This window comes from Necator americanus, chromosome X (genome assembly GCF_031761385.1).
Source record: "Necator americanus strain Aroian chromosome X, whole genome shotgun sequence".
Lineage (NCBI taxonomy): Eukaryota > Metazoa > Nematoda > Chromadorea > Rhabditida > Ancylostomatidae > Necator > Necator americanus.
This window is the reverse complement of record NC_087376.1, coordinates 34,910,178-34,932,989: the sequence shown is the minus strand read 5'-3', so window position 1 is coordinate 34,932,989 and position 22,812 is coordinate 34,910,178. Positions and strand designations below refer to the sequence as shown.

General features: G+C 42.3%; 10 protein-coding genes across 15 annotated transcripts; 5 read left to right on the top strand and 5 right to left on the bottom strand.

The window, feature by feature from the left end:
* Window positions 1-1,040: 1,040 nt before the first annotated feature.
* On the top strand, window positions 1,041-7,778 carry RB195_026376 (uncharacterized protein; the record flags this gene model as incomplete). Of its 2 annotated transcripts, XM_064214900.1 has the most annotated exons (6): window positions 1,041-1,140; window positions 1,241-1,287; window positions 2,098-2,199; window positions 3,550-3,640; window positions 6,486-6,568; window positions 7,569-7,778. In XM_064214900.1, 6 exons carry the CDS (start codon window positions 1,041-1,043, stop codon window positions 7,776-7,778), a joined length of 633 nt encoding a protein of 210 aa, XP_064070781.1. The 2 variants fall into 2 exon arrangements, with proteins under 2 accessions (XP_064070781.1, XP_064070784.1); XM_064214901.1 differs by lacking the exons at window positions 1,241-1,287; window positions 7,569-7,778 and adding an exon at window positions 6,623-6,679 and having other exon boundaries at window positions 1,041-1,130.
* On the bottom strand, window positions 6,740-7,099 carry RB195_026378 (uncharacterized protein; the record flags this gene model as incomplete). The annotated part of the gene is made up of 1 exon (XM_064214903.1): window positions 6,740-7,099. One exon carries the CDS (start codon window positions 7,097-7,099, stop codon window positions 6,740-6,742), a length of 360 nt encoding a protein of 119 aa, XP_064070783.1.
* Window positions 7,152-7,619, bottom strand: RB195_026377 (uncharacterized protein; the record flags this gene model as incomplete). The annotated part of the gene is made up of 1 exon (XM_064214902.1): window positions 7,152-7,619. The coding sequence occupies one exon, from the start codon at window positions 7,617-7,619 to the stop codon at window positions 7,152-7,154; it is 468 nt and encodes a 155-aa protein (XP_064070782.1).
* A 131-nt stretch (window positions 7,779-7,909) lies between the features above and the next one.
* On the bottom strand, window positions 7,910-8,359 carry RB195_026375 (uncharacterized protein; the record flags this gene model as incomplete). The annotated part of the gene is made up of 1 exon (XM_064214899.1): window positions 7,910-8,359. The coding sequence occupies one exon, from the start codon at window positions 8,357-8,359 to the stop codon at window positions 7,910-7,912; it is 450 nt and encodes a 149-aa protein (XP_064070780.1).
* A 197-nt stretch (window positions 8,360-8,556) lies between these two features.
* Window positions 8,557-9,482, bottom strand: RB195_026373 (uncharacterized protein; the record flags this gene model as incomplete). Its single annotated transcript, XM_064214897.1, has 3 exons — window positions 8,557-8,860; window positions 9,067-9,216; window positions 9,418-9,482. The coding sequence occupies 3 exons, from the start codon at window positions 9,480-9,482 to the stop codon at window positions 8,557-8,559; spliced, it is 519 nt and encodes a 172-aa protein (XP_064070778.1).
* On the top strand, window positions 8,626-8,907 carry RB195_026374 (uncharacterized protein; the record flags this gene model as incomplete). The annotated part of the gene is made up of 1 exon (XM_064214898.1): window positions 8,626-8,907. One exon carries the CDS (start codon window positions 8,626-8,628, stop codon window positions 8,905-8,907), a length of 282 nt encoding a protein of 93 aa, XP_064070779.1.
* A 244-nt stretch (window positions 9,483-9,726) lies between the features above and the next one.
* RB195_026372 (uncharacterized protein) lies at window positions 9,727-10,308 on the bottom strand (the record flags this gene model as incomplete). Of its 2 annotated transcripts, XM_064214896.1 has the most annotated exons (3): window positions 9,727-9,960; window positions 10,074-10,166; window positions 10,255-10,308. In XM_064214896.1, the coding sequence occupies 3 exons, from the start codon at window positions 10,306-10,308 to the stop codon at window positions 9,727-9,729; spliced, it is 381 nt and encodes a 126-aa protein (XP_064070776.1). The 2 variants fall into 2 exon arrangements, with proteins under 2 accessions (XP_064070776.1, XP_064070777.1); XM_064214895.1 differs by lacking the exon at window positions 10,255-10,308 and having other exon boundaries at window positions 10,074-10,151.
* Window positions 10,309-10,683: 375 nt separating this feature from the next.
* Window positions 10,684-12,111, top strand: RB195_026371 (uncharacterized protein; the record flags this gene model as incomplete). 3 transcript variants are annotated; one of them, XM_064214892.1, is made up of 5 exons in its annotated part: window positions 10,684-10,752; window positions 10,801-10,914; window positions 10,981-11,272; window positions 11,795-11,925; window positions 11,992-12,111. In XM_064214892.1, the coding sequence occupies 5 exons, from the start codon at window positions 10,684-10,686 to the stop codon at window positions 12,109-12,111; spliced, it is 726 nt and encodes a 241-aa protein (XP_064070773.1). The 3 variants fall into 3 exon arrangements, with proteins under 3 accessions (XP_064070773.1, XP_064070775.1, XP_064070774.1); XM_064214893.1 differs by lacking the exons at window positions 10,684-10,752; window positions 10,801-10,914 and having other exon boundaries at window positions 11,011-11,185; XM_064214894.1 differs by lacking the exons at window positions 10,981-11,272; window positions 11,795-11,925; window positions 11,992-12,111 and having other exon boundaries at window positions 10,801-10,953.
* Window positions 12,112-12,370: 259 nt separating this feature from the next.
* Window positions 12,371-13,141, top strand: RB195_026370 (uncharacterized protein; the record flags this gene model as incomplete). Its single annotated transcript, XM_064214891.1, has 1 exon — window positions 12,371-13,141. One exon carries the CDS (start codon window positions 12,371-12,373, stop codon window positions 13,139-13,141), a length of 771 nt encoding a protein of 256 aa, XP_064070772.1.
* RB195_026369 (uncharacterized protein) lies at window positions 12,371-22,795 on the top strand (the record flags this gene model as incomplete). 2 transcript variants are annotated; one of them, XM_064214889.1, is made up of 10 exons in its annotated part: window positions 12,371-12,941; window positions 13,002-13,114; window positions 15,688-15,796; window positions 16,407-16,549; window positions 16,624-16,799; window positions 16,862-16,929; window positions 18,663-18,754; window positions 19,097-19,183; window positions 21,918-22,050; window positions 22,719-22,795. In XM_064214889.1, 10 exons carry the CDS (start codon window positions 12,371-12,373, stop codon window positions 22,793-22,795), a joined length of 1,569 nt encoding a protein of 522 aa, XP_064070770.1. The 2 variants fall into 2 exon arrangements, with proteins under 2 accessions (XP_064070770.1, XP_064070771.1); XM_064214890.1 differs by lacking the exons at window positions 12,371-12,941; window positions 13,002-13,114 and having other exon boundaries at window positions 15,751-15,796.
* Window positions 22,796-22,812: the final 17 nt, after the last annotated feature.

Sequence of the window (22,812 nt, the reverse complement as noted above, 5' to 3'; positions counted from 1 at the left end):
AAAAAAAAAAACTATGGGAACAATTGATCAAGATACCAAGAATTACAGAAATATATAGCGATCCTCGTATAGTCAGACGGTGCTGAAAAAGATTGGGCTAAGTTTTTCAAGATTTCAGTTTGTCTTCTAGGATCGTCGTTTATGACACTTTGGTAGAGAAACATATAAGAAACTGCTGATTTTTACGAAAAGGATAACATTCGCAGAAGTTGCACTTACTACTTGCTAAACTTTTGTCAGCGCTATTTCTAACATATCTGTAGGTATCTTTAATGGATGTGCTGTGCTTTAAAACGGTCAATTTATACCCCCCTACTGAGTGGCATTAAGAGAAGGAACTTATCAATTCTGGCGTTTTTCCTTCATAAATGGGAACCTCATTTTCTTGATGAGCCCGAACGAATATTAGAATTTTTATTGACGACACATTTGTCTAAGAGACGTCTCATCTTCGTTGGCGATTTGACACCTCGGTGGCGTTTTCGCATTTACAAGACGGAAAAAAATGGTTTATGCCGTAGCCTTCCATGCATTTCGTAGCGAGAGGAGTCCAACTGCGAGTCTCATCTCAGCCGATGTGCGCAATGGTCGTTCACTTGCATAAGTTCGTTCTTGGAACCGTTATTACTGCTCCTGAAATAGGTTATGGCAACCCATTTTGCTCTCTTTTTTTCTCTTTTTAATCGTTCATAATGATGACAGTTTCATTTTTCACTTGAATGTGATGATGATGTATCTACTAGGAACTTCGTAAGAAGTCTATCTCTAACACCTTTTGGTTGGGAACCGATCGCACCAGCAAGCTCCTTAAGAACAATAGATTACTTGAAAGTCTTGTAATCATAATCACATAGCGATCTACAAGGACGATGAGTCAAAGTATCAAAGTAACTCAAGAATTTCCGTTTAAGAATTCATTGAATCTTAATTGTTCATCATTTCTTATGACACGTTTCAGGCGTAATTCACAGAACGAGTTTAGCTATTTTTGAACTTTCATCCATTTTTTACGGTTATTTAAGGGACTTCTAACATAGAATATGGCAAGGAAGGCAGGAGGTTTGGCAGCAATTATGGCCGGGCAACCGATAGTGCGACAACGACGATCTGTCGCTAGCGTAATAAAAACGGTACTATTAGGTGAAGTAAAAAGTTCTGAGCGTTTTCGCTAGATATCTTTAATGAGCCATACTTGACTATGTATACATCACATCGAGTCATACTATATGGCCATTTCAAGGTGATATTATGGGAACAAGGACCGAAAAAGATCTTGGTACAATCGCGGTGAGCAAGGCCAAATGAACCCCGAACGGGGTTAGAGGCCAAGAAGGTTTTGCAGTGTGTTTGGTGGGATTGAAAGGGAATCATCCACTATGAGCTCCCCCAATCGGGCCATACACTAAACTCTACTGTCAACAATTGACCAGATTGAAGCAAGCGATCGACCAGAAGCGACCTGAATTGTTCAATAGGAAAGGTTTTGTGTTCCATCGAAGTAAGCCCATACTGCACACATCTTTAACGACGCGTCAGAAGCAGCGAGTGCTTCCTGGAGGATGGGAGTGGATGGGTGGTTCTGCTGCACTCTTCGTATACTCGAGACCTGGCATTAAAGCGACTGTCACCTATCGACTATCAAGCATTTGCAAAATTTTCTTGATGGTACAAAACTGCCCTCAAGAGAGGCTGGTGAAAGTGAGGTCAAATTTTTTGCCAATAATTGCGAGGAATTCTTAGTAGCGGGATCATGAAATTGCCATCAAAATTGACAAAAACTATCAAATAAAAAGGCGCATGTTTGATCAGTTAGTCGGTTAGCCCTTACGACGTAAATTTTATTGTCGGAATAAAGCGGAAGAACGTCCGTATTTCTTCAGTTCACATAATACAAGCCTCTAGCTCTCTTCTCCTATTGAAAAATTACAACAAAAAAGAAAAGAAGGTGGCGAAATATTAGAAACGGCAACATAATCTGAATTACTCTTGTTCTAGATTATCTAACCAAATAAAGCAATTTCTCCTTTTGTATTTTGGGAAAATGTGTGCTTTTGAGTGACATTTAAGAAAACATTTCTAACAGTCAAGTTATTTGAGGTGCTACGTTCTTCCGGACTTCACATTGGTCTTGTGATTGCATGCATGGTCTACATCTATATGGGTGCAATAATCTTCATGTATCTCGAACATCCCCATGAGGTGAGTACTGATATAAAGGAATAGGTAGTGGAGCGTGCTGTCTCAGTACTGTGACACAGTGACGAGAGTCGAATCGCTTAATATTTTTTCCAATTAAAATTCGAAAATTTGCAGAAAAACACATGCACACGCTAATTTTAATCACCGAGCAAGAATTTGGGGACAAACGTCACCTTTATTTAATAACTTCTCCAGCGTTGACGTCAGGAGCTTGACTCTGCATTTCAAAATTATTTCTGCACGTTTTTTAAATTTTGCCGTTAAGGATGTGCTGACTGAGCCTTGTAAAAGTAATCAACTAAATTGAGAGGTACATCTCTCAAAGTCAGAACTTTTTTCTCAAACTGTAAGCTTGTTTATTGTGGTTATACGATTTTTACTCTTAGAATAAAGGAAGTTTACATGTTTACATGAAACATTCAACGGTGATTCTTCTTTAGTGCTACTCTATGAACCGATTTCTGCACTGACTTCTCAAATAGAACGGGACTGTACCTTAACATTCCATCTATCAGCAAGAGCTCCTAACGGAAAAAGTGAGGCATGGAATGGTAAAGGAGCAAGCGAATCTTCATGAAAAATGCATGACAGGATCTCCGTAGAAACATATATGTTTTCTCGGGGGAGACACATGGTTTTAGAAGTAAAATATCCTTTTCTGAGTATGGACAAAGCAGTTTTTCCTCACGGTTTTTCTGGACTGAGATGAAATAAGAAGTGTCCACAGTCCATGTTCTAGCTGTAAAAATATTCTGTTCCAGTTTTTCTTAAGTTTTGCTTGTGTTTTGGGTTTCATGGAGTTAATAATCAACATCTTTATCCTTCCGCTTCTTTTCTTCTTTCCCTTCTCAAAAAATAAGTTGATTGGAATTCGTAAGCTGTGGGACAAATCAAGCAAACTCGCGAAGTCTCACAAAGCGAATGAACGTCTTTTCTTTTTATTTAATTTGACCACCTTCGTTCGAACTCTAAAAAATGTCAAGGTACACATTATATGTAGGAAAGAGAATGGTGGAATAGGAGCTATTTTTGCACACCTTAAGACTTCCAAATAAAGCTTTTTTGAAGATGAGGATAGATAAGAGAAACTTTTTTTTGATCGCACTATAGTCTGAACGAATTTTTAAGACTCACTTCCAGGTACAAAAGTATTCTTCTTGCAATCTAGTTCCGATAATTAATTGCGACTAAGCCTTACTGTAGCCAGCAAATTAGGGATAAATCACAGAAATGTTTGTGTTTGGGTTTAATGGTATCACTTAATTAGAAAATTCGTTCGTAGGAAATTAATGAGAAATTCATAACGTTGCTCAGTATTCATAGAAACACTCGTGAGCGAATTTTTTAAAGGCTGAGATCCGCGACAAGACGTCTTCACGATTTCATGAACTGCAACAACGGTTTCTGAAGGATGTGGAAGAGATAAGAGAATCAGAGGATAGTCAGTTCCCTTTTATAACATTTAAAAAAACTACATACGTGGATGAGAAAATCTGTTTCAAAAATTTCGAACAATTCTTAGTGACAATATGCAACGCCTTGCACATTACGCTCGGTGCTACTGCTACTATGGGATCTCACGAGGCAGCACGATTAAAATCTGCCTTTATTTTCCATTTTATCGTACCTGCTACACAACACGCACACTCACGCAGTTCCTGCAAACCTGCCTCTCCTAATATAGAATTAATTCGTATTTAAAAAATGATACGGACCTCTTTCGTGCAAATCTCTATAATAAAGTTATCGATGCATTTCAAATAAGCAGTCATTACCACTGTCCATATCATTTTTCCCTCCGTTATAATCGTTTTTTAGATAACTAACCATATTCTCCATGTACGGCTTTCAACAAACCTCGACATTGCGATGCTTCAGTATTTGCTTCCATTAATTGATCCGGAACAAAGTTTTTATAATCCTTTATTCGTGGACAGAGTGTCGGCGATATCGCCTTCTTCAGAGCCTGAAAGGATGAAACACCCTATCTGCTCAACGAAGAAATTCTTTTACTGCCAGACAAGCGTGGTGAGGCGGCTAGCGCAATCAAATATCAACCTTAAATATTGGGCGGGTTCCCGCATAACGCAGAGTCATTCTTCTTAGTGATTCATCCTTAGGGCCTTGGAATGGATCCAAAACGTCTCCGGTTCCACAGGCGCCGCAGTGCTAGGTTTCTGCGCCAATATCCTGCTTTTAACTTCAAAATCTTCTCCGTTATGATGCCGCACCCTATGATCCTTCAATACAGTATAGTCACGTGATTTCCTCTTGCCGTCCAGGTATTCTTTGACTTAAACATAGTGGGGTCAGAACGACATGAATCACGAGTGTAGTTGCGTTGCTGCATTTGCATACACGCTTGAAACGGCGCGGTGGAGGCAGCAGTTGAAAGCGAGTTGGGACCGTGACAAGCTGCAGCGATGGGTGGGGCCAGCAATGGTTTCACCGTGTTCCTAGCCGCTACGCTCCACCGAAGCGCCTCCAGAGAAGCCGTGTGTGCAACTGCGTAAGTGCTTCATGTCGTTTTGACCCTGCTATGCATAGTGGTCTAGCTATTTCTCCTACGTATTCGTCACCGCACTGCATACTGGAAATCAGATAAACAACACATAAACCCATGCAATCATCCTTGACATATTTTGCACTTCGACGTAGTGCAAATACGATCAAATAGGCGGTAAGAGGTTTTGCTCAAAATTGCCAGGGGAGCTGTACGATGGCTACAGATAGCTATTTTTCAAGATTCATAGAACAAAGGCAACTTCACGTTCTGTGCGGTGTACCAAGGAACAATAGACAGTTGGTGGAAATCCAAAAGAGTTTTTTTTTCGAGTATGCGTTTGTTTTTTTTGCAAGAAATGTCTGCCAAAAGATTTTCCATATCTACAATCTTGAAATTCTTTTAAATTTTGAATCCTCAAAAAGGTTATACCTCATAGTTTGCCATCATGCTATATAATAACGCGCTTACTCCGTGTGTGTATGTGTATGTGTCACGAAAATACTCCACAATTATGCAAAACTCTGATTTGATGACGCGTCGAGCCATCGCCATGGACCTCATCTATGTTGCTTGTCTATGTTGGCTTTGATAAGGCAAGTTAGTTTCTCTCATATGTTAGTGAGGGTAAATAAACTTTTATGTGAATCTATACTCCCAAATTTGAAACTATCATGCTGTATAACAACGGGCTTATTCTGTCACGTGTATGCATCTGTGTATGCGCGTGTCCTAGTCAAGAAATTCCAAAAGGAGGGAGACGAATACTATGGCGTCGGTTTGGTGTCGGGTTTGGTGAGGCAGATAACTGTAAAATGGGGTGGGACGGGTCCCATAGGATAGGAATGGTGCGCCGGTGCCAAAAAGTTATAGAATGGGGAAAGACGGCTTCCACTGTCGGATTGGTGCGCCGGAGCCCGAACGCAGTAGGATGGGTTTCTATGGTTCCTTTACATATCTATTTCCCAGCATGTCTTCCTGATGCTGCTAACATCCTTTCTTTAAAAATGGGAAACACACGTGCGAACGGCTGTTTAAATACAGTACATAGTAGCCTACAGTTCGCGCGATCTGACGTAGAACGTTGTTTTTATCAATACAATGGTGATATTCATGTCATTCCATGTTAGCACATCATTCTTTGCTAATAGTTGAGAACGGAGGAAATTCATACTTCAAATAATGTTTCCAAATTGCGGAGGTTTGAGAGGAACATAGATGTAAAATCAACTTTGATTGTTCTCCAAATGTAGAACTGATGGTTTTAGGGAAAAACGAAAAATGAAATCTTTTATCTATGCTTCAATTTTGGGGTGAAAAAAAAAATTGAAGAAAGCGTTGATAGAAAAAAGCAAATCTAATTTTACAAAAAAAAGTTTCCATTTTTATTGCTTATTGATCGGTGAAGGCGAACACCAAAAAAAAGCCTGAAGTTCAAAAGTTCAGGCTGGTTTAATACATAAAGTCGTAAATTCCCTTCTTTCACAAGGTCAAAATTTATCTTGTTTTGGTGTGCGCAACGGTTTTTTTTTTCGCATCCCAGTTGTTCATAAAAAAAAATCCCCTCTCCCCTCATAATTAGGAGAGCTTCTCAAAAAAAGAAATTTATCCACTCCAATTTGTTCCTAAACATCACCATGGGAGTGGAGGAAACCACTCTATCTAACCCCAATTTTTCCTTAAAAATTTCCCTAGGGTACCTACTTCTTTGATAGGATTAGTACGGTAAGAAGATCCGTTTTGAGCACTGTGCTGCTTGAATATACTTACATCCACATTACAGTTGATGAAAGTCGATTCAATTCCACTATTGATCTCCTTCTAAACAACTACCTTCAAGATCTCTTCAAATTCTTCGATAATCCGGTTAGTTCAAAAATACATCGAACATATCTTTATTTTACTTAACTTGTGTTGTAGGGTCTTTCTGTCTTGAGGGCAGCGTATCACGGAATTGACGTGATATGGAAACTCTAACAAAAATGTAGAGTTCAAGTTGTACATTACGGAAACGAGCGTGACTTCACTCAATTTCAACTAATCGTCGTAAAAAACGGCGTGGAAGATGGCATTCTTTCTTGCGAACGCACCGCGTCCACGAGCGAGCGCTTGAAGACCAATGAGGCCAGCCCTGCAGTCTTCATCCTGATGACCTTGACTCCCGTTGATCTTCGAAGTGGTCAAGCAGGCGCCATTAATTCTTTCATTTGTCTCGATCGCATGCCACAGTCGCTCAGTGGTTCCCTCTTTCGCGTGGGACACGAAAAACATCATAATTTTCTTTGAAGAACGTCGTGAAAAAATATGACCACCGAACGGTCTTCCTGTAGTGCGCTTAATATCGCGAGAAACCCAGTCGCTCACGGTTCTGACCCAACGGCTGTCGTTAGAGCGCATCACGTGTCCGGCCCACCTTTTTTTATTTTCCTTGGCAAACGCGACGGCGTCTCTAATCTTCGATTGTTAGGAGGAGAGGACTTCGAAACCCGTCTCTCACTTGTGTGAAGTGGGATACTCCCAGCATCACTCTCTCAATTGCGCGTTTAATGTTTGTGTCATCGTGTTTTTTTTCCTGCTTACGAAATGCACAGGTTTCCGAAGCACAGGTCAAAGCAGGAAGTACGGTGGTGTTGAAGAGGTGAGCACGAACCCAAGTGTTATCGGTCTTCTTCACTACATCCTCGCTGCTCTTATACGCTGAACAAGCCGCTCCTCTCCTCCTGTCTAGCTGGGGGGTCAGGTTGCTAATCATGTTTATTTCCCGACCCAGATAAACGTAACTAGTGCATTCAGATATGTTCGCTCCGTTGAGTGTGAATGGGGCATCTGAGACCCATCCGTTACGCATGAACATCGTCTTTTGCAGATACAGCTGAAGACCGATACATCCACGTGTTTCGTCGAACTCAGTCAGCATCCGCTCCGCTTGGCTGATGCTATATGTTATCAGAACAATGTCACCAGCAAAGCGAATGGTGTAGCTGCCGACCGTCAACCTTCACTCCCATATCCTCATTCCAGCTTTCGCATTGCCTTCTCGAGAGTGGCTGTGGATATTTTGAGTGAGATTGTATAAGCCTGTCGAACTCCTCTCCTCACGTCAATGATGATATACTTGTAGAATCGCGAAATTCTGGTCGTAGAGTTACTGTACATCTCTCGAAGTACCTTTATATACCGAGTAGGGACGCTTTGGTTGTCCAGGGCTTAAATGACCGCTTCCGCCTCAGTTGTTTCGGAGGCCTTTTTCAAGTCGATGAGGGTGAGAAGGGCGGAATCCCGTAATCTCGTGATATCTTTTCGTGATGAGTTTGGAAACAGTGTGAATGTGGTCAATTGTGCAGAATTCTTTTCGAAACCTTGCTTGTTCGCATGGCTGTCCTTCATCCAAAACTTTTCAATCCCGTTTAGGATCACTCCTGTAAAGAGCCTGTAGATGACGGATAGCAAGCATCGATAGTTGCCAATGTCATGTGGATCTCCCTTCTTATACAACAACACGGTCTTGCTGGTCTTCCACTGTTTAGGAACCTTGCATTCCGACAGGTAACGTATAAAGAGCCTCGCCAGGGTATTGATGAGTACTGGCGGAAGGTTCTTCAGATGTTCGGCTCTTATCCTGTTAGGACTGGGTGACGTACGATTTCTTACCGACATGATAGCATGTCGTACTTCGGACGCGAGAACCTCTGGAATGACATGCCCGTCTTCCCTGAGGTGGTGGGAAGACAACCGGCAGCTTTCGCCAGCACTTCTGCTCTTCTCTTTTTACGGTCTTCCTTTATCGCCTTTCTGCAAAGCTTGGTAGCTCGAACGTGAGTTCATGGTTGCCTGCGGCTCGTGCTGCTGGTGTATCAGCTTAAGAGTTTCAAAAGATTTTTTGGCGGTTTCAAAACTCTGTCTTCCTCGTGCAGTCGTGAAGGATGTTCAACGAGCAGGTCGTATTCCTCGTCGATGTTGTCCGTTGCAGAATCTTCCCAAAAGCCGGCTATCATAGCGAAAAGATGCCAGTTAATGACAGTTCTGAGACTTCGCTTCCTGAGCTTTGCGGCTTTCTCTTCCCTCCGGGTAAACGAAAATTTTCCGCGGAGGAGGCAATAGTGCGATTCCGTATAGAACATTGCCACAACAGCGACATCCGTCAAGCAGAAGCTATGACTGAAGATGATGTGGTCAATTTCATTGCTACACCCTCCACCGGGTGACTCTCACGTCCGGCGTAGAGAGGGGACATCTGGAATTGCGAGTTCCCATGGATGGTCTTAGTCTTGATGAACTAGGAGACCCTATTCCCTGCTCATTCCATTGTAGGCCGTAGCCCCGATGTGAAGTTTTTCTCGGCCCAATTTTGGCGTTTAAATTACCAGTTATGACCTTGTAGAAGGCATGATCTTCCCCGTAGGACTTTTCCAGGTCCACATGCATAGAACGGTTCGACTTCTTCTTCGTAGCTAGATGTTGGAGCGTAAGCGACGAAGACAGACAAAGTTGGCATTGAACCACATCGTCTCATCCTCAAACATCCGATTCGGGTCGTAGATTTTTCGAAAAAGTCGATGTTCTTTGTATTATTCGTGTTGACGAAGACGCCAACTCCTCTACTGTCGCATGTTCCTAGGAACAGTTCTGCTCCAGTTTCATATACGGCGTTAAGAGGGTGACGTCGTCTCGTCTTGATCAGTCCGATGACTTCGTTCTTAATCTTCTTGGCTCACATCATCATATCTTCGATGGCCACTTTCGGTGCAAGCGCACGTGCCTTAGAAGTGCAGATCGTCATCCTAGCCCATACGAATCCTGCAATTCCGTCTTTCCTGTCTGTTGTAGGATGGGAATTTCACCACTGTTATTCGCGTAGGGTAAACCCGCATTGGATAAGTTGCATTCTTGTATTACCACCCTGTGGTTTTTGCTTGGATAATGTTCTCTTTTCTTCTCCGTGCTCGACTTCAATAAAGCTACTCGTCTCCGGCTGTAGGGACAACCACAACAACTGGCGATCAACGGACTACAACGCGGACGGCTCAGGATGATAATTTTTGCCCAAGAACTCCAACTACGGGTCCAAGCCCGTTCGCACTGCTGGTGAAGTCGGTTTCTGGTACAAGGACTCTCTGTCGGCCTCCAAGCCGGTCGAACAGAGGGTCAAGTTCCAAACCAGTCTTGCCTTTTTCCTGGCCGAACCGCTGAGTAGACACCCACCTGGCTTCCGGTGACAGTGACTCCGGTCGATCTGCTGTGACTGCTGTTACCGCGCACTGAACAGCGACTCCATAATGGATGCCGAAACTCAGCGTACTGTCTTGGAATCAGAAACCAAGGCAAAACAGCAAATGTTCGCCTAGCTGATGAAGCGTATGGAAAAGATGACCTCCGCTTTGCACCCAGTCGTTCCAACAGCACCCGTCGCCACGGCCGAATTCGTCACGAATTCTGTATCGACACCCATTGATTCTCCATCGACCTGAAATCGTGTGCGATCCCGACAATGGTTGAACATTCGAAGTGTGGTACAATCGTTACGAGGAAGTCATCTCAAAGGACGGTGCTACCATGGACGACGCGGCAGAAACTCGACTAATCGTCTTCAAACTCGACGTCGTCATATATACCTATTTCACAAACCACATTTTTTCTAAAGGAGCATACGATGTTCCCTTAACGGACATAGTGGCTGCTCTGAAGAAATTTTTTGGACATAATACGTCAGCATTCGCAAGAGGCTACGCCATCTCAAGACACAACGAAATGAGAAAAGTCTCCGCGACTACACCGGATTGGTCAATCAGCATCATGACAGACGGCTGAGTTCAACGACGTCACACCTAAGCAGATGAAATGCCTCGTATGGATATGTGGACATGTCGCCCCGTAGGATACCGATGTTCGTGGTCGTGCCCTTCGCAAGATGGAGGACAGCCTTCAAGCTACGCCAAAAGAGCTTGCTGCCGAAGTTCAGCACTTTTTTGAAATTTGTCAGGATGCTGCACTCCTCGAACGATCAAGTCTACTGCATGTCAACGTTGTGGATTCGCAAACGAGTCGAAATCGTGAGCCGTCGTCACCTTGTTTTCGGTTGGAGCCAATCACTGGTCTAGAGACTGGACATTCGTGAACAAGAGATGCCACGACTGCAGACGCTCTGGACACAAGCAAGCATTCTGCAAAAATTTCCGGGAGAAGAAGAAGCGGAAGCCGAAGCTGAAGCGGAAGTCTGCCAACAGCGTCACCATCGCTTCGACTCATGCTGACATCGCTGTAAACCGCATCTGCCGTAGAGAGAAAAGATTCATGGGGAGACAGTACGCATGCGTCTTGATACTGGAGCGGATGTAACAATGCTGAGCACAGGAGACTGGACCGCCATGGGTCGACCGAAGCTGCAACCATCCCGTCTGACACTGAAGTCTGCCAACAACGAACCAATCAACTTCCGGGGATGCTACGAATGCAACTTCATCATTGATGATCATCTAGAATATGGTACTTGCCATGTAGCTGACTCGCTGTCGCTGTTGGGGTTAGATTGGATCGCCCAACACGAGCCACTGCTTCGTCACCTGATGGAAGGTTCCGTCTGAAACATCTCTTCAAGGACGCTCAGCACCTTGAATTCTTCTCTCGCAACGCACCTGAAGAAGTTTCTAACAGTATCTGCTTCTGGACTGGATTGTTGTACTAAGTCAAAGGGTAAACTCGTTCCGAAGCCTGACTCGAAGCGTGTTTTTCTGAAGGCTCGTCCTGTATCGTATGCTGCCAAGGATTTCAACCAAAATCGATGGACTTGTGTCTATACACGTGCTGGAACCCGTTGATCACTCAGAATGGGCAGCACCCATCGTCGTTCAGAACAAAAATGGACCGATCCGCTTCTAGACTACTGAACCGGACTGAACGATGCACTGGAACAAAACCAGCGTCCGCTTCCAAACCCAAAGGACACCTTCAAGAAACTCAACGGAGGAGGCTACTTTTCACAGCTAGGCTTAGCCGAAGCGTATCTCCAACTGGAAGTGGACGATGTCTCAAGGCAACTACTAACTATCACCACGCAGTGTGAACTGTATCGCTTTAACCAACTACAATTTGTAGTGAAACCAGCTGATGGTGTACTCCAACAACATATGGATGCTCTTATCGCTGGAATAGATGGAACCTCAGCCTATCTTGACGACATATTTGTTACCAGTAGAACCATTGGCCTACACAATACTCGACTAAAGGTCGTGTTCAAGCGGATTCAAGGCTGCGGACTCGGCGTTCGACTTGACAAATGTGCTTTTCTGTAGACGGAGATCAGCTATGTACCTTGGGTTCGTCATCAACGCACAAGGACACGCCTCGATCCAGAAAAGATCAAAGCTATCCAGAAGATGCCCGCTACGAAGGATTTCCGTAAAAATTGTTGAGTCCCAAAGAAGAGCGAAGTCAGCCAACTTCGCTCTTCTTCGGGACTCAACAATTTTTACGGAAACTTCGTCAGGGATCCACAATCTACGCGCTCCTTTGGACTGGATACGAAAAAGGTTGTTGTCTACATATGGACACCGGAGTGCCAGTCTTCCTTCGACAAGATTCAGGCAAAGATTCCTAAGCTCGGATCTCCTGTTGACCCACTTCCACCCAAGTCTCCCAATCATAGTCGCCGCTGACGCTTCAAAGTACGGGATGGGAGCAACTCTCTCACATCGCTCCGCAGATGGATGCGAGAAGGTCATTTATCACGCAAGCCGTTGCCTGACACAACCACAGAAGAACTACCAGATTGAAAAGGAAGCATTCGCTCTCATTTTCGCCATGCAGAAGTTCCATCGTTCTATCCATGGACGAAATTTCACGCTGAGGATTGACCACAAACCGTTCTTGGCAATCTTCGGAAGCAAAAAAGAATACAGTGCCAACCGTCTTCAGCGATGGACCACGATTTTGCTAAACTACAACTTCACTATCGAATACAAGAACACAAAGGATTTCGACCAACTGGACGCTCTTTCACGTCTCGTCTCGTCACAATCATCGATACCGGAAGATTTCGTGTTAGCCTCAATAGATGGTGATGTCACTTCTGAGTTCTCAGAAAACTATTGTCAGCTTCCAGCATCTGCCGAATCCATTCGGACTGCTACGCAAACCGATCGTCTTATCCAGCTTGTGACCGGAAACAGGCCCAAGTTCAACCGCCATTCTCCTCTGTGGCACTACTACAACCGCATAAATACCATGACAACAGTCAAAGGATGTCTGTTAACTGCATCCCGCATAGTGATTCCAAAATCACTTCGAAATCGAGTTTTTTCAGCACTACACAAAGCTCATCCAGGCCAAACAAGGATGAAAATGCTTGCAAGAAGGTTTGTCTATTTACCCACGATTGATTTCGACATCGAAAACTCGTCAAGACCTGCCCAAGATGTACACCAGTGCGAAAGGATCCGATGAAAGCTGAACTACAGTTATGGCCGAAACCACACTCGCCGTAGGCTCGAGTTCATGCTTATTTCGCTGGACCGATGGAACGACGATACTATCTACTTATCGTAGACGCCTACTCCAAGTGGCCGGAAATCGTCCAGATGTCATCGATTTCCTTAACGGCTACTATCCAAGCAATGAAGTTCATCTTTGCTAAGTTCGTTCGAGACGCTCGTCAGACAACGGAACGCAGTTCACGTCATCACAGTTCATTCATTCTGCCGTTCCCGAGAAATCTTACACACTCACACGCCGCTGTTCCATCCACAGAGCAGCGGACAAGCAGAACGCTTTGTGGACACCTTCAAAAGTAGACCCGCAAAGCTGAAGAGGGAGGAACCAACAGTGGATGCACTACAGACTTTTCTGATGGCATATCTCTCCACTCGCTGCCCGTCTGCACCTGACCAGCGTTCACCTCCCGAAGCCTTCCTGGGATGCCGACTTCGAACGGAACTCGATCTAATTTCATTTTCTAGAGATCTCGCAAACGGTACACTTGACATCAAAATGGAATCTCAATTGAATCGTCGAATTTAATCGTCGAAATGGAGCACGACACCGCAGCTTTGAGATCAACGACGCGATTTTTTTGCCATTATCGAGGAGAGAAACTTACCTGGACTCCCAGTTTCATCACACGCCGTGTTGAACACAGAACCGTTACTCTGTTCTCTGTGGAAACGAAGTATGGACTCGACACGTAAACCAGTTGCAATCCAAGACCGACACAACGGCGACAAACACTTTCTTGGATGTGTCCGACCTATCACTACTTGACTCCGCGAGCAGGCAACGACAACCACAACACTGGCGCTACCATCCCGTGCTTTCCTCGGGGATCAGGAGACTCTTTTCTATCACTGTGACCTGTGAAAATTTCAAAACACATGTGCATGTTGAAAGTCCCTAGTTCCACGGGTTTGGAGGATAACGTTTGTCCTCTCAGAGTGGACAAACACGCCACGTAGCCTCGCGACTAATCGGCTGTGATCCTTTAGTGAGGGAGATACGTGGCTTAGCAGTCTATTCAACTAAAACCATCAAATAGACTGCTGAAGAGTCTGGAGCGTGTAGAAGAAGACGCGTTCTAATGTTCCTCGTAGGAACTGGAGCGGTTCCCAAGTTGCTTTTCAGAAATATCAAGAGGAATTAAGCAAGGGCACGCTCGTTTCCGCAATCTAAAATCCAAACTCTGCGTTTTCCTGGGGCTTCCATGCCACGTCAGTTTTGAGATGAGCTACTTTTAAGAGAGATCTACAGTTGTATTTCAGTTTCATTGATGACCTCCGAAATAATAAAAATGTGAAGTGTCTGGCGGTAATCAACCTGCCTGGGATGCACAGCGCGTTCCAATTCAGAATCTTTGAGAACTATGAATGTGTATGCAGCCTATTAAATGATTTGGCCTCCCTATGTATTCAAGTCCGCTTTTTCATCCTTCCAGGCACGTTCATGCCAATTCATCGAAATCGCAGTAGTGAAAGTTTGATTGAAAAGTGACCTAGGGTACCTTCGAACTACCTTCCGTCTAGCCACAGGCCTACTACCAAAAATGTCACACCCTCAAATTCGAAAAAAAAACTGATGATGTACGATTTATGATGATGTAGCTTGCAAACAGAGCAGGTTTACCGATCTTGCACCATGCTAATTTATGAGCGTGGGTGGAACCAATCTCTTTTGTAATTAATTCCTCTGCCATGTTTAGATGTGATGAAATACAGACAAGGAAAAAAGGGCGGTAAACCACACTCGAGTTCTGATCTCATACGGTGCTTATAAACTGTCTTGCTGCTAGATTCTGAACATTTTGATTCTGAACATTTTGATCAAGGCTACAAAGGATTGCAAAACAATTTTCTCCTTTTCAGTCATTTCAAAGTTTTTATTTTCGAACAGTATAGTATATTGAAGAGATTTTTCTCATTTTTAAGTTTGAGGCTGTGAGTGGATCACAAAATTTTTACAGCCCAAAATGACGTTTAACTAGCCATTAAGATTCATTACAGATTCTTTCAACGGAATAGCTTAGTCTTGCACTTGTTGCTTCCACGTAAAATTGACTACACTAGAGTCTTAAACGAGTTGTGCAGAAAAGATGACTTTGTTTTGAAAAAAGTGTTCGCGGAGAAGTTACAGATTGGAATCTCAATCGCAGAAGCAGAACGTTCTCTACATGCATCGTGATTAAAACGTGCAACTCCTCCATCAAATTGCAGAAGCAGAGATAGAGAGCAATCATAAAATAAAGGAAATGGTCTAAACGCAAAATTTAAACAGACGATAGGATCATAAGATCACCAAATATTTTAGGAAATATTGGTGCTCTGATAAGTATATATATGCCTTTACTTTTTACAAGCACAGTATGTTTCCGTACGTGTTTTCGTAGACTTCCCACGGGCTTACCCACCCTCAGAAATTTCCCCAAACCCTACCTTTAGCGGCGACGGTGGTGATCTTTTCCTCTTTTGCGCTCTCTATTCCCTAATTCTATAGAAAATATTCAGATCGCCAGGAATTATTTCGATTGTATGTTTTATAATGATGGAGTTTATTTGGATATGTGGACAATGGATTCTTCTGTGCTCTTCACCGCCACTACACTGGTACCTGTAGGTGTGCAAAAATTTGCTGTCCATGAATGCGACGGCGATGCCATAACTTTGCACGTACTATTATCATGAGATCAGTGGACATCTATATCACTCCATTGGTGTGATTGAGAAAAAAGATCTTTTTTCAATGTTCATCACAACTGCGCTTGTTTCTCGCATCCATCATGACTTGTATTTCTTTATATATTTTGTTAAAGCACTGCTAATTTAATTTCAAACTCATCACTTCAGAAAGTGGAAGCAGGGAGATATTTGATATGCTAATGTTTTTTTTTGTTTTGTTTGTTATACCAATAATAAAACAACATAGTCAATTCTTTCGAAGGTTCTTTTTGGAGAAGCAAATATTCTAATTCAATATATTCACCCATTATTTATGTTATATCGTAAATTTATCATAATATTTCCTTTACGTCATTTTGTTCGTTATTTTTTGAGACATTTAAGGAATTTTCTGGTCATGTATTTCCATACTTTTTGAGACAACAAAGAGGGAAATTTTCTGCTTTGCTAGAAGAAGCTTGAAAATATGTGGAAATTCAGGATTTGTAGTTGTTCATCTTAGAAGTTCTTGAATTCTTAAAAATGTCGCTCAACATCATTCTGTTAAGGATTTGGTCTTATTACACCTTTGACATGGAACGGTCGAATGTTTCTAGTTATTTATGCTATTGTTGGTATTCCGCTGGCATTGGTTACCATTTCAGATATCGGGAAGTTTTTTTGCGATGCCGTCTTTAAACTTTTCAGAGAGGTGAGATCCATATTAGGTCTAAATGTAAATTATCTCATGACTAGATTTCTATTAGTCATTTTCTAAGCTTGCAGTCGACATCGATCTTCATGGCTGCACTTTTGATCTTGCTTTTGCTGTATCCCCTTGTCGGTGGTCTATGCATCCACAACGTCTCACATTTATCGCTATTCGACAGCGTCTATTACTGCTGTATTACGATACTCACTGTAGGATTTGGAGATATCGAGTTGGTGCCATTTTTCAACGGGTTTGAGAGAGCATTTTTTAATTATATGCAAAGAAATACTTTTGTATTTGTTTTGTATTTAGTCCTCCTATACCAGTTCCCTATCTGATCCTTTTTATTGTCGTTGGAGTTACCTTAGTGACAATGTCAGGTAAGTTGCAGCTCCCTATTGAGGCAGAATTAAAACCAATGCGACGCAAATTTTCTCATGACTGACAAAGTTAAGAAGAAGCAACAATTTTGAACGAGTGCACGTAGACAGCAAGACAGCTTAATATCATTGATACGTAATGACAACGACAAAAAGGGGGATAGGAACCTGTAATTTCAAGAGTCTTCTTCTCGACACTGGATAAGGAGTGTCACTGTTGAAAGTCAACAAATGAATAAACTCATCTTTCTTAATTCGTTTTCTAGCTGTCGTTACAGTAAATATATCCGGTAGGACTGAATGGTATCTGACCTTGATGGTCCGTTCTTTTTCTGCACAAAATTACGTATGCTGCAAACCTTGACTCGTCCGATTTTCGACTAGCAGTGTCTTCATGAAAGTTCTTGGAAGGTTCAAATACTTGAAAGTTAATAGAGGAAGGGAGCCTATAGTGGATCTTCAGTTCACATGCTAACGCTGAGCTGAACCAGACAAGCAGCTCCTACCTCACTACCACTTGCGCGAAGTTTTCAATCACCAAAGAGGTCACCTCTCCGGCGTTTAGTTCAAGAATTCACAATATCAATAAATTTGTTGCTTTCTAATTCACCTCTTTAACCACTGTGTAATCGACTCAGTTCCTTTTGAATATTGGCTGCACCCGTCGAAGCTTCGCCAGTGGCAGAACAAAGCGACCGCTTTCCGGGACCCAAATGGAACAACTACATCATCGAGAAAGGGGATGGAGGAAGTCATTCACGACTTCGACTCAGATCTCTTCGACACCACGTCCTCTTGCTTCCTCACTACATGCCGGGAAATGGACATGACCCAGAGGCGTTTCGTGACCAAATTTCTCCATTTCACAATAATGTCAATCGATGTGGAGAGAGAGGTTAGGCACAGGGTAAAACAATCTCAGTGTCACCTTCAAAAACGCAATGCGAATCGGATGACATACGAGTGAAAGTTGGTGGCCAGCAATTACACCATCTTCGTTTCGCTGATGACATCGTTCTGATACCATAAGCATCAAACGAATGCTTGTCCAATTTGTCAAACGTGCAAAAAGAACAGTCTCCAGCTGATTTTAGACAAAACAATGGTCATGAAGGACGGATGACCCAATCACAGTCAACAGAATGAACATGTCCTATTTCTTCAACTACGTATATCTAGGTCAGAACATTAATATGATGAACCACCTGATATACTAACTAGGCAAGAGGAACTATGTTGGTGATGTTTGGAGCATTCCACTTTACTCAACTGAGAGGGTATTTGAAGATCAGTCCTGCGTCAAAATCATCCGAAGATCATAGACGCTGTTGGATTTGACAAATAAACTAAGATTAGCCAGACAGGGCACAGGCAGGGTGATGCGTCCCAGCGACAATCTCTGGATCAGAGCTTTGAGCGACTGGATACCGCGCGATATCAAACGCATCAGAAAGACCGCAGACCCGATGGTCAGACATCTTCGCGAAGTCCTTGAAAGAAGGATAGGATGCTCGTTGAGTCCTTTGCAAAAAAAGAAGCCACTGATCAACCTTTTCTGCGCAGCCGGGATAAAATGAAGTATTACTGATGTCCGGGAAATCGAACAAGAGTAGCACAGGTGATATATGTGGTACTAGGAGCACACCACAACTATGTATATGTGCGTTAGGTGAACAAATGATCCAAACTTCTATCTTGACATTTTCTATTTGGATGAAAGTTTGTTTGTTCAGTGGATGTAGTAGCAACCAACATCATCCACCAGATCCATTATATGGGAAGGCAAATGGGAAAGGCTAAGGTTATCGCCGACAAAATGATTCAGGTGAGAAGCTACTCCTCCTCTAGTGTAGATCGAACATTTCTCATGTACACTGGTGTGGGAAAATGTGTTCATGATCTTGATAATTGGAAATCAACGTCTTCGAGGTAGTTGTAGTGGGGAACGTTATCTCTATCATTTCAGTACCGGGCTAACGGGGTCCTTCGTTACAAAAATGCAATGAACTCACTAGCAGGTACTAGTGATAACTCAGCGTGGTGATTTTATAAAGTAGGGCGTTAAAATATCATCCAGAAAGGTGGCTTGATGTTGGATTGAATTATTTTTGTAAGAACAAAGCTATTCTTCTTCCAAGAAATTCCAATATGAGATCAATACTTTCAGATGGCCCAGAAAATCAGCATAAATAAAGGACTTGGACTAGGAATGACACAGCTGGGCGCATTTGCTAAGATGGGAATGATGATAAATGTAAGCACAGCTTTTATTAATTCATATATAAACTTTGAGAATCAGAGTGGGCCTCGAATAAGTGTTCTGAGAGAAAACAGACTGTGAGTAAAAAGAAACTCTCCCTTTTCGTACTCACTTCCTAAGCGCTGAGGTTAGCACCGTCGGAATAAACAACCTGTAAGTATACAATATATCTAAAAAAATTGTGGACTTATGTTCTGATCCGTTTGATTTTCCGCTGTTTAATGCCAACACTCTTTCAGGGTAGTTTTCGTTTGAAAGCATCACCCCACGAGTCTGAGATGGTGCAGATTTTAGGTGGAGTATTCGTATACAGGATGGGAGACCACGGAGAGGGGGGTGATTCCGTCCATTTCTTCCTAATGGCCGTAAAAAACGGCCCGGAAGATACGGCTTCATTCGTTTTGGCGCACCATTTTGTACAAGAGATTCGATTGGAGCGCGCCAGTCTTGTGCGGCGCCGCATCTTTCGGGCCGTTTTTTACGGCAATTAGCAAGAAATGGACGGAATCACCTCCCTCTCCGTAGTCTCCCATCCCGTATACGAATACTCCACCTGAAATCTGCACCACCTCAGATTAGTGGGGTGATGCCTTTAATCAACTTTTGAAGTCTGGACTAATTTGAATTCTCTGAACATTTCAAAGGATCTTTCACAGACTCAAGATTTTTTGTGATGCATCCCGACATCTCTACTCTTTTCAGGAGACAAGTGGTTTTATAGAGAAATGGGTGCTACATTTAGCATCATCCTCTATTAAAATTATGCACAAACAAACTCGTTGGGCTTCACTAGCTGCTTTCACTTTCACCTTGCAGTGAACTGCGCATTTGATGGCGATTTAGTGGACGAGGGTCGCATCTACAGATGCTCATGATATCATCACTACAAAGAAAGAAAGCAGTTCTATGATGCCTTAAACAATAAGGAAAGAAGTTCTGAAGCCTGCTGCACTGCGGTAAAGCGAAGGTCTAAATGACGGAGTGGAGTAGCCAGAAGCAATTCGTATGTATATGTATTGCGAAAGGATGACTTATGGAAGTGAATAACTAGATTAGTCATTGCGATTTCCGCAATATAAACGAATAAGTAATTAGTAGTCAGTAATAAGCTAAAGGTAGCAGATGTTTTTAATATCGCTGACAAACACATTGACGACAATACAACCCATCGGGAAGTCATATTCTTTTTTTCTGTCTTTCTCTATCTCTCTTTTTTTCTGTCTGTCCTTTCGAAATATTTGTAAGAAAGCATTAATAATAACACTATGATGCTGTAAACATCGACCTTGACCTATCAAGCATGCTTATCGGCGAATCGTAATCCTTCTTTTTCAGATATTTCTCTGTAGCATCCTGTGCGCCTTTTCTTAGGGACAGCTTTAGGATCTGCAAGTTCTTCTAATCTAGGTTGCATGGATGATGTGGCTCAATCCGCATCTTGAAAAGAATCTCTTGAAAAGAGACTATTTCTATTTTCAAATCGGTTAACCTGATTTTCTGAATATGATCGTTGTACAATTTCCAGGCGTTGACGACGGCTGTTTGTGTGAGCAAGTGGAAAAATATTAGAAAGTACCATTCACAAGCTTTCTAACGCAGGGTGTATAAGAGACGTTGCCAGTTAAGTGAAGGTTTGCTAAGAGTTTCCCAATTCGATTTGCGGACATAAGTTGTGCTTCAAGTGGATGACCTCCAAATATGGTTTGAGAACTCCAGTAATCTCTCAATGTCGGCAGTTTAACAATTTGAAGACACAAGCAAGAAATCTCTTCATTCCATTACCATAAGTCTCTCATGTTTCATCCTTTTTTGTTCGTATCTATTAATTTTATGGTCTATCAGATTGAGAACATCCTTGTTGAAAAGAGGCAGTAGTAGTCAATGAGTTTCTTGCAATCTGTGAAGAGCATTGAACTGAGCCAATTATTAAATTGTGTTCGAAGTCGCTGGAATCATGTTCGGCATTAGTGTCAGAAGACCATGAATCCGAGTAGGTGTAGTTGTCACTCTTCTCGTCGTCATCTTCTGAACTTCGACTAGACCGTTAATTCCGTCGTCCTGCTCGTTGTTTTCTTCTTCTCGGTCATTGTCAATTAAAAACGCTCAAAACAGTGGTCAAGATTTCTACTCTTATTTCAGCATTTTGGTCCGTAAAAAACTGAAAAAAACAAAAGTGCTAAAGAAGCTGCAAGTGTAGAAATAAGTTGTTATAAACCAAAAGATTAACCCAGTAGTGCGAAAAAAGTAATGCGAGGAAAGAGACTGTTACATGGAACAATACGACCCAAAAAGAAAAAAAAAACGTTTCTGTCCCACGAGCAATAAAATTAAAAACTCGTCAATGTGCTAAGGAATGAAAAGTTGTAATGTAATTTCTTTACAACATGTCTTAAACTGTCAAAATTATATATTGAGAGAATGCGGCGTTCGAAGTATTTCGAACACTCTCGACTCCTCATACCGTAAGATTTAGGAACTTAAGGATATCAGTCCGGTAACAATAAGCAAATCAACGTTGTAAATTGTGTAGTATGGTAATTTCTTTCTCATCATTAATGTATAAATGTAATGGCCGCGGTGTCATTGATTTCAAGGCACTGGTTCTGTATCGGGTTCAGCAGTGCAGTACATTCACGCGATATCAGTGTAAAATCTCCCCACTTGGAACCGATTTAGCCCGAAAGTTCAAACAAGATGAACCCTGATTAACAGCAGTCGACTATTGTAGTTAACATCGAATGGTGGCGCGCTGAGTCGAGGAAATCAGGATCGCAGTAACTACGAAAAGGAGAATCAGCCGATGCAACGAAAAAGCACCGCTTTCGACCCCGAACTTGACTTCGATCTAATCGACAGATTAGGTAGTTGAATATTAATTATAATTATAAATTGTAGCGGAAATTATTCAAAGCAGTTGCGCTGGTTTTTTTTATAGTGCAGTGCTGTATGGGACATTCAACTTTCAGTAAAAGTAGTAATATATAAAAAGGTTGATTTGCAGATAACTTGGAATTCCAGAACTCTCCTGTTTCGTTCTTATGTCTTTCTTGTGGAATATGAGCTTTAGACAGAGAATGCAATTCATTTACCTAGACTTTAATGTTTGGTACGAAACTACTGAGCATTGTTTTATTACCGGTGTTATTTCTCATGGATCCTTTTATTTTTAAATAAATATCAAAGGTTTTTCGAAATTAGAATTAAGCATATGACGAAATACCACTTAAATTCGCCAGCTCTTACCCTGTCGTAGGCCTATGTGCAGTTTTCGGTAAAGACGGACGCTTTTTTTCCTACTCCCTATTCTTCCTATTTCACTGAAGAAATTAAATCTAAAAAGTCCGGAAAATAATTTTTTTCGACAAAAAAGTATCTGGAGAACAAATTTGGTGAGGAGTTCCTTGACTTAGGTAGAACCTAAACTTTTTTCAATGACTTTGTTGAGTATGTTAAATATAGTTGATTCAATTGGGAATTTTATGTTGCATGCAGTAGAATTGAACAGACAATAAATGTTACTTGTTTCCAGTTCCTTATGGATACCCTTCTCAGAACCGGGATGAAGGAGACGACGACGTTTTCTACGAACAACAGTGGAACGTTTGAATTTTGTGTCAATACTT